Source organism: Geospiza fortis, unplaced genomic scaffold (genome assembly GCF_000277835.1).
Source record: "Geospiza fortis unplaced genomic scaffold, GeoFor_1.0 scaffold84, whole genome shotgun sequence".
In the NCBI taxonomy this organism is placed as follows: domain Eukaryota; kingdom Metazoa; phylum Chordata; class Aves; order Passeriformes; family Thraupidae; genus Geospiza; species Geospiza fortis.
The window spans coordinates 3,809,098-3,823,223 of record NW_005054363.1 but is presented as its reverse complement, the minus strand read 5'-3'; the positions used below and the strand labels follow the sequence as shown (position 1 = coordinate 3,823,223).

Sequence of the window (14,126 nt, the reverse complement as noted above, 5' to 3'; positions counted from 1 at the left end):
GCTTGTCAGCAGACTTTTATTTAGTACCTTTGCACAGAAGAGGGAGGAAATAAATAATAACAGTAAAAAAAAAGCTTTTCTCTGGTAAAAACTAAACATTAAAACTCCAGTGGATTTTAAGGGACTAATTTTTAAAATATACAATAGGCATATTCACCACTGTTCTCTTAGTGTTTTAAATTCAACTATGTCTTAACACTCACATTTAATAAGATTTTTGCCTAGTTTATTTTAAATCTGTAAAGTTTCTAAATACATCTGTCCTGGCAGTGTGTTGGAGTGGGGAAGTACATGTGAAAGCCATTCTCTCTGTGAACAGAAAATATTCACAATTCAAAACATGAAGTGTCATAATTGTGCTAGAGCAAGAGCTGCAGTCAACCTGTCATGAGTTAATGCAAAGCCATTTTTGTAGCCACTATTTGAGAGAGAAGACATCTTAATTAAACTCTACCTTTGTTGAGAACATCAGAAAAGCTACCGACAGAGTGTTCATGCTAACTGCAATCATGCATCCTGCCATCACCACTGACAAGGAATAAAAGCAAGAAAAGTGACTGCAAGTGGCTGCTGTCACACAGATTGCTGGGAAGGAGAGGCTTAAGGAGCTGTTGCTTTGTCCATTCAGTACAGCTTTGAATTTTAAGAGACAATCTCTAATAATAATCAGTCAATAATTTTTCCCAATGTATGGCATTGCTGACATGTCATGCTGAACTGCTCAACCTCAGAAATCAAGGTGCAAAAAAAGATTGATAAAAATCCTTAGGAGATGCTGAACTGTTCCATAATTTTTGATGCATGGTGAAGTTTGCCTTTTTTAGTTTCATTTGTCCTGAAATCAAGGTGTTTGAAATTAAATACAAATTATATTGTTCACAAAATAGCCTCACTGTGGCAGCTAGGACACAAAGAGAACTAGTAACAAAATTTCTATGATAAAATCATGAGAACTGGGAGCTCTTTGGTGAGGTTGTCTGCTCTTATCCCGTTTCTGATTTTTTTTTTTTTTTTGCTGTATTTTCTTGCCATTTTCTTTCTCCTACACGTGGAAAGATAAAAGCAAGTGTGGGGGTGAAAGGGTAAGGATAAATGCTGGTCTGTCTGTCTTTGTCACTCTGATGAGAGTTCTAAAAAGATGACACACCCAGTACACCTGTGGTCAGGCAGCACCAGTCTTCTGCTGTTGTTTCTGGGCATTGTTGCTCACTCCTGCTGTCTAGAAGACAGTAAAAAAAAATTTAAAAGTGTGGTCAACAACGATTTGAGAAACTCATTTGCAAATCATCTCAAACTGACTGTTCCTGTAATATTATTAAGAGACAAAGGGCAGACGAAATGCTACAGAAATACAGGGAGTAGCAGATTTCTCTTCTCTGCTTGCTGCTCAGATGTCTCAAAAAGGACGTAAAAGGGTAATTTTTCTTTCTGCAAGAAGAGATAAACTTCTTGCCTGCCAGGATTGTCTGCTTCATCTTGGAGATATTTACCTTGAAACTGTATGGAGTAGTCTTTGTGACTATTGCTTATTATGGCTTGCATCAAGATTGATGTGTCATTTCACTTTCATTCAGATATAATTTTGGATAGCTGGTAAAGCAGGGTTAATTTTAAATAATGCTTTTGATGAAAACAGATTAATGATTATTAGAAATTATATTTAATTTTTCAATTTAGAAAAATGAATAGGATGAGAATAAAAAAACAACTTTGAAAGTGACTTCTAAGTTTGACATTTTTCCCTTGAAGCAGTAGATGTAAACAGTGGGTGACAGTGAGTTGACCGTACTTTGCCTTCCTATGAAACTTCTTTGCACTAGAAAATGTTGATAAAAAATAATTTATTCATGATTCCTTGGGTATAGAAAGTGTTTTTCAAAATGCTGATACTTTTCCTGTAAATAATTTTTAAGATCTAATTTTAATAATATTTTTATTATACTTTTATTTAGTCTTTAAAGATGCCTTTTAATGAGTGGTAAGCAAGCATGCTTAAAATTGTCAATTTGCAGTACACATTGAAAGCATACATTGACAGGAATAGTGCCTATGTAAAAGGAATTCAGTTTTCATTTTTGAACTATGAAAATACTTTTGAATCACCTGATGGAATTGGTGGAGACAGTACATTCAAATGAATTAAAGTTTAACATGTTTAATTTTTTAAAAATATTTGTTTCTGAGTATTCATATATAAAGACAAACTTTTGATAATGCAAAAATTAAAAGAAAGCAAAATTTTCAGTTTAAATAAATTTTAAAAATTTAAGTTGCAATATGCTTATATGTTGATCTTTGATTGTCCATATTATTTATTTCCATGCCTCAGAAGTCTTACAGTGTTACTATTTATAGGAACAGTTTTTTATTATATTTACAGTTTAACTTGTATTTTTAATTCAGATGGGCTTATTGTTTAATATGACTTTGTAATTTGGATATTCAATAAAAACATTTGCAGGATAATTTCATAGAACTGAGCCTCTACAGAAATTTCAGTACATACCATTTAGAGGCAGTTTTGTTTATCACTGTTTGTTTTCACGTCCCCTTAGGATACTCTAAGTAACACAGCATGATTAATTGTGAGAGTAATTATACACAAATTTTGTATTCTGCCCACAGGCATGCATGAAAATACTTTCTGTCTTCCTTTGAAGCTCACATGTTTATTTTATTATATATCTGTATCAAAGTATTTATGAATTTAATTCATTATTGCACAGCTAAGCATGATATGATATATTTTAATGCCAATATTCTCACAAATTTATGTACTGGCTATCTGGAACTTGGCCTAATAGTTAATGTTTAACAATATTAATACTGATATCACCTAGAGGTAGTTCTGTTGAATTTTTTAAAGATGTGATGCCTTTTTTCTCTGAAACAATTTTCTAACAGCTCAGTTTGTGGTTTGGTAAGGCAACATCTGTGCTGTGAATCAAAGTTTGTGGCTCGGCACTCCCTGCCCAATTCTTGGCAGTTTTCATAAATGCAGAGTATTAAATGGAGAACCTTCATTGTTCCAAGCTACCTGGATTTTCCATAGCTTTATCTTACTGAGAGCTTTTTCAGCTTTTTCTTTCTGCTGAGCAAAGGTTATATCTTGCCCTGATTGTGAGTGTTATTCCCTGGGGAGGTGGGAGAGGGCAGGTGAGTTGGATCTGCTTCTAGCTTGGTTAAAATATTCTGCGAACTTCAGATGGTATTGTTACAAATTGCGTCTGATAAGTCTACCACTTTTGATAGGAAAGGAAACAGGCCTTTTCCTCCCAGTCTCCTTAAATCTTATGTGCAGTACAGTAAGTTGCTAACATATATGAAACCAGTAGGGTTTTGCAAATGTTTTATTAGTTTCTATAAAACTTGTTGCTGAAGTCTACAATTTTTTTCAGGGCTTAATACAGTTAAATTTTTTGTCTGTGGGTATTTCGAATGTTCTTTTTTTCTCTGTTTTACCTTATTAATTGTAATGAAGGATGTTGGAGGTAGAGAACAGGACATAGAACTGACCTAACAACACTCTCTGCAGAGAGATTTTTCTTCATCTCCATCAGCGCACATCTTGTTGTAGTACTTACTTTTAAGACAGCATTGCTGCTTCACCAAACATCCTCCTACAGTGAGAGAAGTAGGGATAACTCTTGGAAAAAGTTTTGAGGCTAGTGACAAAATATGTTTGTCTTTCAGATCCCCAGCTCAAGGGTATAGTGACCAGGTTATATTGCAGGCAAGGCTACTACTTGCAAATGCACCCCGATGGAAGTCTCGATGGAACCAAGGATGACAGCAGTAATTCTAGTAAGTGACTGCCCCAGGGGAATGTCTTAATCGCACACGCAGACCGCACTGCTCGAATGTGTTTGCACAGGCCCTGTGGGAATGCCTGCCTGCCTGCCTGCCTGCCTTTGGAGGGTTTCTGAATGTGTTTTGTCCCAGGGAGGAGGGTTCTGTCCCTTCGAAGCCTGGTGACCACCAGCATGGCTTGTGCAGGACATTGGCCTAAATGTGTTGCCTCTGAAAGGGGAAGGCGTTAAGACCTCACGGACCTTAGGAGGGAGATATTTAGGCCAATGAATGTCTTCTGGTAATTTTATAAAAGTGGTAAAATTATATTAAAAGAATTTTTTAATAAGAACTCTTTATCCAGCAAAAATTCCTTGTCTTCCAATAAATAACAAAGAAACAACAAGACATAGAAACTAAATTTCCCAGAAAAATCCAAATTTACAAGCAAATAAATGTATGCTAAACTATCAAAGACCTTCATAAAACACATGCTAAATTATCTTGCTGAAGGTACTAAAAATTTTGGGGCTAAAAATCCTATGCCAGCCAGAATTCCAATGACGTTAAGAGATTTCCGCCACTGTAGAGATGGCAAAAGTGGCAGTTTTTAAAAATGTTCCAAACAAAAGAGGTCTTGAAAGGCTGTGTGGGTTGCTGCTTTGGTATGCTTTTCCTATAATACTGTTACGTATTTTTGTTCAATGAGTATATATATATGTTTGATAACTTCAGCTGCAACTGGTAATTAAACAAAACTATTCTTACTCTAGAAACAGTTGATTTGTGTTTTATTTTAATTATCATTACATATTTAAGTAACATTTCTGTGTCATCTCGAATTTTATTTTAAGCACTTTTAATGCACAAGATTTATTTTTTATTATGCATATATAAATAACCCCTTAGTTCCCTTAAAAATGTTGAAATTAGGCTGCAGAAATTAAAGTATTTGAGGTTTCTGCCTTGAATTGGTAAGGTTCCTATTTTAGTTGTAATTTTTAACACCTTTCATCAGCAGATAGCATGATCATATTTTATTGTTTGGCTTGGAGTCTTTTTAATAGAGAAAAGTTGTTTAATATATTTTTATGTGTATCTCTCTGCTTGTTTTTCAAGTGTTTTTGTTCCCCTTCCATGTCCTCCCTATCCCTCTCCCACCCTTGTTTCTTTTCTTCCCTCCGTATGTCCATCTCTCATGCCCACTTCAGTACTGGAGTACATACTAAGACCTTAAAAAAGACAAGATTATTCTCACTTTTTATAAAAGCTTTGCCTAGATGAGGTCTAAGAACTCTCTTAGGGTATAAGTGCAGATCTCTGTCCCTCTACTCCTCTTATTCTCAGCTTCAGCGAGAAGATGTGTAGGACTGCAACAATTGCAACAATTTTGTAATGTTTTATTGTTATTTCTGAGAGATTTTTTTAACTCTAAGATCTCTACGGATGTGGAGTCTTTTCAAAGATAGATCACAGTGGCCTTACTTTTCTCTTTTTGATGTTGTCATCTTTACAAATTGTCCTCTTTTTTTTTTTTTCATTCTTTCCTCTCTTCTGTGCATTTCTGATTTTCCAGCTCTCTGCCCATCTCCTTTATTCTTCTTTTTCCAAAATGCAAACTGAATATTCTATATTAGAAATATTCTGAAATATTGAACTTCTCCAAACACAATGAAATACCATATAGAAGTATTGTGTATTTTGGATGAATATTGTTAGATATTTTGTTTTACTCCAGCATTATTTTTTGGCTAAAAAATTGTGGAGGTTTTTTTTTCACAAAGGCATATTTTTCTGTTTTTGACTGGTGGGATTAATTTTTCCTTAACTACTCCAGTTTTCCAATATTTTTCGTAAAGATAGTTTAGATCAGAAGAATGCAAAATTAATGTGTTTGCCAGGAAGGCCTACAGTCTACATCTGAAATTTTGTTGGTATATATGTATCAACCATATATTAAGAGCTGAAAAGTTTTACCTATTTGATATATTCATTATTGTATGAATATATGTTTGTTTCTTTTGTGCTGCCAGTCTTAGTTTTTTTCCCTTTCCACTTTGTTGGCTTTCATTTCCTGTTGAACTTTTTTTTCCTACTGCCTTTTTTTATTTCAACATATGTTGATTTTCCTTCTCTTTCACTTTAAAACAATAATTTTCTCATGGATAGAATTTCTAGTGTTTTGATATTTTATTTTTTGAGCTCCTTAGTGTGACAATTTCTGTCTGGGGCTTACAAGTGAATAACTTTTGGCAGCTGCCCAAGGGGGAAAACCCTGCTTCTGACTGTGGTGCTTGCAGGCTGCCCATTTAATGTGCCCAGTGGGTGAAGGGATGGACACGTATCAGCTGGCTGTAGGACAGATAGAATACTTACCTGGATAGTGAGGATGACTTCCATTCAAAGTGTGTTTCATAAAAAGAAGGAAATACAGACTGCCAAAGGGTGTGCATCTCTGCCAGCCTTCCACCTGTCTTCTGACTATTTGCTGTTCCTGAAGAGAGCCCACTGAGTAACTGGGTGTCAGAGAAGCCAGAGGGAGCAAGGAGTGAGGGAGAGAGAAAAGATGCAGTTTCTTTTTTGTCTTCAGCAAGGAAGCTGTTTTAATCAGCTGCTCATTGTCCCAGTTTGAGTAAAGGCTAGAGACTGCAGAGAGAGATGACAAAATTTTTAGTGTATCACTGTGTGCAAAAACTTGCATGAAAAAGGAAGGAAGACTTAATGTGCAATTGCATGAATGTACTTTCATCTGCTCATGTTGATGGCCATGACATTAGAGCCCAGCCTAAACAGACCAACAGGTTTCAGTTCATTGTTGTAACTTCTTTTTATAACTTTTCCAAGATAATGATGTTTAATGAAACAATGGTAATTAATGCACCTATTGGTTAATGGTGCTGAGTTTCCTTAAATCACTTCCCTAAATTAAGGTTGTTAGCCAAACAATCTTGTGTGCACAGTCTGTATTTTTTTTTTTTGCCCCAGTCTCAATGATATCTTGTTTTAGTTGGTTTTTTGTTTGTTTTTTTTTTTTTTTTTTTTAAATTTAATTTCTCTATTACCTTTCAGTTTCTGGTTTGCTTTTGTGTCTTGCTTGTACCAAAAGCAGGAGTGGCTGTGGTTAAAGCTGTAGCTTTGTTACTGCGGTCCTACTCAGTGTAGCTGTCACATTCACTCTCATTTTCCTGGACTTTACAGGTGCAAATGCAGCTTGCTTCACTGGTCTCATCATTATTAATTAGGAAAAACAAGATCCTGCACAGAAATCATAAAGAGATAGAAATGATTTCCATATGTGCTTGTAGTAACAAGCATTACATTCTCCTCCTGTCCTCCACACCTAAACCAGATCAGTTTTAGGCTTTGGTCTATCTTCAAAGTTTTGTCTCATGAATGAAGGGTAGGTTTAGTAGGAAGACTAATTAATTTGAGAAAGAGACAATTCCAACTTTTTAATTTCTGAGATTGAAACCCTGAATCTTTCATCTCTATAGCTTTTTTTAATTCACCTAGAGTGTATCTCAGCCAACAACCACTGGAAAAATGCAACATAAATGAGGATACTTTATAGTTGACAGACCTGATTGTAACACTCACATGTTGCAATTTGTACCCCTTATGAAATTACAGCTGTGTTTATAACATGTTTATAATATTCTCTGATTAAAAGAGTATTACTTATTGGTAGTCTTATTTCAGAAACTGATAAATGAAAAAGTGAATATTATCCAAGAAAATTTTACTTGGTTGTGCTGTGCACATCTTTTATTATGCTACAACATGCTTTACTTCCTTTGTGGTGCTTGGTAACTGGTAGAGTTGCTCTTCAAGAAATCCTGCAACCATTTAACATTGCTTTATTTTCATCTTTTAATGCATACTTCTATTTATATCTTCCAAATTGAATGTGGAAGCATTAACTTTTTAATGGCTTTACAAAATATCTACCACTATCATATTTTGGTTTGAAGGTACCCATAAAATAACCTTTACAGCACCCTTGTAAGGTAAAGGAGATAATTAGATAGAAATAAAGCACATAAAGATTAGGAAAAAACCACCTGCAGTGCTGTTAAATTTGGATTAATGAATGTTAATTTTGGATTACTGCACTGAAATATCTGCAGCCTGATGCTTGCAGTGGTTTTTACTGAAGTTTGTCTTCAAAGAATTATACAGGTATTTACTCATCTATTTACACCACCTCTGGGAGTTAGGTAAGCCTGTTTCTCCCTCTGGGATAATCTTAGTCTGACAGGTAAATGTTCAGTCATAAAAAAAAAAAAAAAGTTTTAATTATGTCTATGTCTTCTGTAAGATCGGGCAGCTAGAATTTGTTTGCTCCATAAGAAATGGATGGAGAAATCTCTTAACACCAAACTCCTTGCAGTCATTGCCAATCTAAAAGATGTTTTGATGGAGTTGTCATTTTTGCCTGTGGGCCTGCAGATGGAAATAAATTGAAGTAGTTGCCTTGATCTTATTGGAGATTTGGTACTGTGGAAAGTTTTGTTAACTGCCACAAGGGCAGTGTGCATGCAGAAGAGGCTGCAAGTTCAGAACTCTCAAGCAGTCAGTATGTAGCAAGAATCCTGAGAAAAACAGTGATCTGTAATAGCAATTTTCTTGCAGCTACAAGTAAATTGTACCTAAATAGACTTGCACAAGTATATGGATATCTGATTTCAGGCATTTCAGATTTCAAGTTAATGAACTGTGTTGGTATAACATAAAGTAAGGAAAGAGTTATATGGCAGTTTTGAGTTTTGCTCAAGAAAGGAGTGATTGCTTATTAAAAAAGTGGACTCAAACTTTTGCTAAAACTTTTTGAGGATTAGAATCCAACTCAGGTTTGGAGTTCCTGCAAGTCTCCTCCATGAAACCTAAAGAAATAACCCTTCTTCATGGCAGTTGTTCCTGCTAACTGTCCCCACCCCCATTTTCTGATCTTTTTTTGTGGTGGGAGTAGGCTTGCAGGCTTAGGAAAAGGCAGAGAACCCAAATGCTTTATAGCTGTGGTTTAGATAGAATACAAAGCAAAGCTAAGGGAGTGCACACTCTTAGCACTGACGAGGATAAAGGGTTTTACTTGCACCATTTTTGCCAATCAGTTCCCTTGTCTTCCCTGATCATACTTACATTTGGAATTGCCAGGCTTTCTACTTAAGCATACAGCATGGGAACACTGAGCGCCAGGCACTGCTGTATTTCCTGGGCTGTTGGGGGCTGCCCCCTCTCTCAACTCATTGTGGACTCACTGAACTGGCTTTAGGCACATAAAGATGTTCAGGGACCTCACTCCCCAGGTTTTGGTTTCAGATCATTTTCTTAAAGAGAGAAGGAAGCAGGCGACATGGCTCATTTTAGTAACCCCCTCAGATAAGAACATATGTTTGGCTATGCAGAACTGCCAGCAGACTGTAGAAGGCTTTCTGCTTTTCTCAGAGCAGGTTTTTACTAGAGTGAGGTATGCCACAGGTGAATCCTAGGAATGTGAAATGTGTAATTGAATGCTTAAGTCTTGCTCAGTGAAGAGCACTGCCCAGTCAGGCTCTAGAGGAAAATAAATTACTTGTGGCCTGCTTCAAAGTGCATTAAAACCATGTGCTGTGCCTTACTGGCACATGTTTTGCTGTCCCCAGTATGAAACACATTGCTGAACATTTGTCAGTCAATAGCTGAATGTAGACTGGCCTCCTTAGTTTTCCTCAAGTCTGGAGGATTTTGTGAAGCTTATTGAGTATTCTGACTGTGCAGAATTGCAACATTTCAGGTCACACTCTAAAATTTTAAGGGTTTAGACTAATTACAGGATCTCTGAAAATCTCCAATTAAAATTTGGTGTCAGTAAAAGATGCATTACATGCCTTCCATAGTGCTTTCTGAATTCACCAGCAGCTGTAAGCCACTTCAGTAACTTTATAGGCTGCACAAAACACTGCTGTGTTACAGGCCTGTAATTCTTGTTCAGTGGTGGTTGGGTTTTTTTTTTCTAGCTTTGGTGCTTTATTTTTAGTGGTAATATGGTAAATAATATGTACATTTCAGAATTTTTGACTGAACCACTATGACTACGTTATTTTTCATTAGCTGACTTCTCATGGCTGACTTGTCTTTTGTGTTCACCTCTTTTCTTTATATAAGTATTGTTTGTTTTTCCTTCCTCGTGTCCCTTCAATTGTTTTTTCAGTCCCTTTAGCATGGTTTGCTCCTGCAATTTCTTTTTTCCTAGGAAAAAATTCAAACTCAATTGCCATCTGATACTTTGTTTTGCTGTGACAGACGCCCTCTCCACAACCCACAACAGTGATTTTGCTGGTTTTGGCAGTTTCATTTGAGGATAATGAAATGAATGGACAATGAGGAGTTTATAACTAATTTTTGACTTCCAAATTCCATTGAACTAAAAGCCCTCAAGCCACGCAGTCTTTAGCCTATATACTCTTAGGATATCTTTTCTGTGAGTGCCATATTTCACTGTGTTACATTTATTAGAGAGGGAACCTTATCTGTACGAAGTTGTTTTTTTTTTTTCGTAAACAGCACTGTAATATCCTACCATAATGGAGAATTTTGGAAGTGACAGAAATTAAAATTTATTTGTGCTAATTCTTGTCATCTCTTTTATTTGCTTTGTAAACCCACAAAATTATTTTCAGTTCTTCTAGAGCTCTTTTCAATATATTTTTCTTTCCACCGCTCCAGGAAGAACTCTGCTACAATTCCTAGCTTTATATTGGCTTTGTGTATTCCTAAAATTTTCTGATGTTACACATATTTTTCTGTGTGACAATGCCGAAGGGATGGTGTCTCTTTTTTTTATACATGCCTATATTTTTAGTAGTCTATCTATGTTTTTTTTTTTCTCAATTGTAAAGACTTGGTCATATTCATCATAAACAAACTGGATGGATTTTTGTTCTTTGACTGAACAGGAATTTTCACACCTTGAGAAATGTATTTATCCACTGCAATTACATGATGCTTTTTCTCTTGGTTTGGGCTTTAACTCTGGCATCCTGATTACAAATAGTCTCATCCAGTACACTTTTTGGTCACACCTATGGATGTCCTTAAATTTTGAGGAATTCATAGGTGTTACTGTGTTCCTGACACCTGATTTGGTAGAAACATATTCCCCACAGCATATGTTGGATACACAGGTTGTGCTTTTGGTTTTCATCCGAGGACTTGGGAGTCCCTGGCTTACCCACAGTGGAAAAACATTTAGCATAAACTCTGTCTCATCCTGGTCTTTTCTTCCAAAACTGATGTGTGATTTGCATCTAATTTTCTAGCATGAGTCAGTAAATGTAATATAGGTGTGTGCTGGCATAAGTTTTAGAAGAATTGGTTCATGCCACCTACTTATACAACTTGTGTTTTTCTGTGGTGAGGCTGGTAAACTCCCACTCTTCACACTGGTCTTTTTTCAGAGAGTAATCAAAGTTGTGACTGTTTGGATTACTACAGAGGTATATAGTATTTCTAGGTATTTGTTATTAGGTGGTTTTCTGATTATTTTCTAATTATTACCCCAAGTTCTGTATTCTGTTCAATAACATTTACGCCCATTTAGAATTAAGCACATATTTTAGTGCTCTTATGAACTATGATAAGCCTTTGTCATTGCCTGACACCATTTGATACTGCTTGTATGAAATATAACATTCAAAAAAGAAAAAAAAAAATTTGAAATCACAGATCCCTCAACATCAGTCTTTGATGAGGGCACCTTTTAGGTGAAAACCATAAAAATGCCCAGGAAAATAAAGAGCTACTTGCCAGAATCAAAGAAGCAAGATTTTCTGGGTTAGTCTAATTTTAAAAGCAGTAAAAAAAATATGCAGGAACTGTTTTTCTTTCTTTTCTTCTAATTATGTTTATTAGACAATTGTATTAACTGTAGCATATTTATATCTGGATGTGTGTTTTCTTCACAGCTTTATTCAACCTTATACCAGTGGGACTTCGAGTTGTTGCTATCCAGGGTGTAAAGACTGGGTTGTATATAGCCCTAAATGGAGAAGGTTTCCTCTACACATCAGTAAGTACCTTGCTGGACTCTGTTTAGGAGGCACAGCTGAAGTTGAAGTCTACACAGGAATGAGACGTGTGTCCACTTTTAAGAAGTTCTGCAATGTCTGTGTATGTTGCACACACCATGCTTGAGTGTAGCATTATCTGTAAATGGGACACAGTAGAAATTACTGTGTACTACATATGAAAGTCTGAATGTTAGCAATCCTAAAAAAACACACCATAGAGCTCTTTTCCTGGCAGGCTTTCATGGTAGAGTGCCATATACCACAAAGATTATAATTTTCATTTCAGTTCTTCAAAATTTTTAAATAAGGATCTGCAATTATTTTCTTAGAGTCTTGTTAATCAGAATCCAAAAACCACTCTAACCATTATTTTTATTGATAAGATTTATGAGTGCAACTTCCATGTAAAAGGTTTTTAACAGCCTTATGGTTTATTACAATAATCTTGTAACTGTATGCTTAGCATTACTGATTTTTTGATATCAGATATAAGGAAGGATTATTACCACTGTAGAATGATCAAAGTTTAAAAAAAGTCTTTTTGAGTCACAAAGAAGACTGCTGGATAAAGTGACCAGAAAGACCTCAGATTGTTTATGGTATTTCAAATGATTTGATGCTAATCACTCAGTGTGTTGTGAATATAAAATGCTCAGTTTTGTTTAAATTTAGGGTCTTAACTTCCTTTGAAAGGCAGACAGCCTTTAATGTGAACAGGCAGTTCTGTCAGGTATTAACAAGGTGGCTCAAAGGATTTTTCATTACTATATTTTTATTGACATCTATGTTAAATTTATTTACACAGTGCTTTTTCCATTTTTTGCGTCACATAGTTCTTATATCCCAACTGAGTTACAATACGCTGCTTTGTTTTCGATGTCCGTTGAAAGGAAATTGGAAAGATTAAGTTTCTGATGCCCTGAGGGAAAGTATTCTGTTTGTTTCAAACACACAATTGTCTTGCAAAAGCTAATTAGGAAGAAAAAATGGAACTAATCTTGAATGCCAATGTCAAGACAAAGAGAAAATTCCTCCTCACAAAATGCCTTCTGGAAACTCAAGCAGTATTGTCTACATTTTTTTTACATATGCTCAAAATAAAAATTCTATCACAGGAAAACATGCAGTATTTGCTATCAGAAGAAAACTTGAAGAAAAACTTAGTGCTATTAGAGAAAACAAATTACTGACTTTCCAGTTCCACCATATTTTGGGTTGCCCAGCACTGTTCCTGAACTGCATTCTCAGTACTCCAGAAAGAAATACAAATTTCAGAAGATGTGCTGTTTCCTGATGGTTAATTTTGCAGAGGGACCACATGTGAACAAATTGTGGTAGATATTGTTTTTATGTATTATTCTGGAAATGATTCAAGTTAAATGAAGTTAAGTGAGGGAAGGAGTGTTTTTATAATGTACTGCTTACTCTTTGTACAGAGAATGAAAGATGAGTGGGCCATTAAATTGCAAATTGACACATTATAAAACACAGTGGAAGACTTTGTTATGTCTACGAAATTATTTTCAACTTACACTTTTTTCAAGAAGAAAAAAAATAACATTTGATGAAAAATTTAAAGGTATTGGTTTCAAACATCAGTGCTGTAATACAGGTTTGTTTGTTTCATATTAATGTATTGACAACACTGGAAATACATTTTTGTCTCAGCAGTTGCCTGCTTTCACCTTAAAGACTAATGCATTTGAATATAAAATGACAAAGCATCAGAGAGAAGTCTGTCTTCTCCTGAGGATCAAGATGAAGAAATAGTGTATGCAGAATTATTTATCACTATTGCAGAAAAATTATTTTAATCAATCACTTTCTTTTACTGTCTTGATGGACTTTTTGACTCTTTTTCACATATGTGTATCTGTTGCACCTAAATGCAGAAGTTCTGTATTACATGTCACATGTTTTCCCTTGACTATTTAGGAGAGAATGGGAGAAAAAAGTTTTCTAAGTTTCATATGCCAACTGCCATCACTGGTAAAGCTGCTGCATAATGGGAATGCTAGTTAAAATGTACATATACTTATATTTATTACTAATTTCTTTTAAAGATTTGAAAAAAAGTAAGCATGCCTTGTAGACTAAGTAGCATTTTCAGTCTAAGTTGAGACTGAAGTTCTGTATAGCCCTCCTATGCACAATAGCTTGGTGTCCCTTCTTCCCATCACACTCATATTCACAGTATATGAAATCTGTATCTCGTGAGAATACCCTACATGTTGATGCCTCTCTTCAGAGACTGAAAGCCCCAGCTCAATTATTTTTATCATAAGGTTC

General features: G+C 35.4%; 1 protein-coding gene across 2 annotated transcripts in view; it reads left to right on the top strand.

Annotated features, from left to right (window-relative positions):
* Positions 1 to 14,126, top strand: part of FGF14 (fibroblast growth factor 14) — a 381,327-nt gene that overhangs the window by 283,890 nt on the left and 83,311 nt on the right. For both annotated transcript variants that reach the window (XM_005424125.2, XM_031059543.1), the window contains exons 2-3: positions 3,694 to 3,804; positions 11,733 to 11,836. In XM_005424125.2, coding sequence (XP_005424182.1) covers positions 3,694 to 3,804; positions 11,733 to 11,836 — 215 coding nt within the window. The remainder of the gene's footprint in view (positions 1 to 3,693; positions 3,805 to 11,732; positions 11,837 to 14,126) is intronic.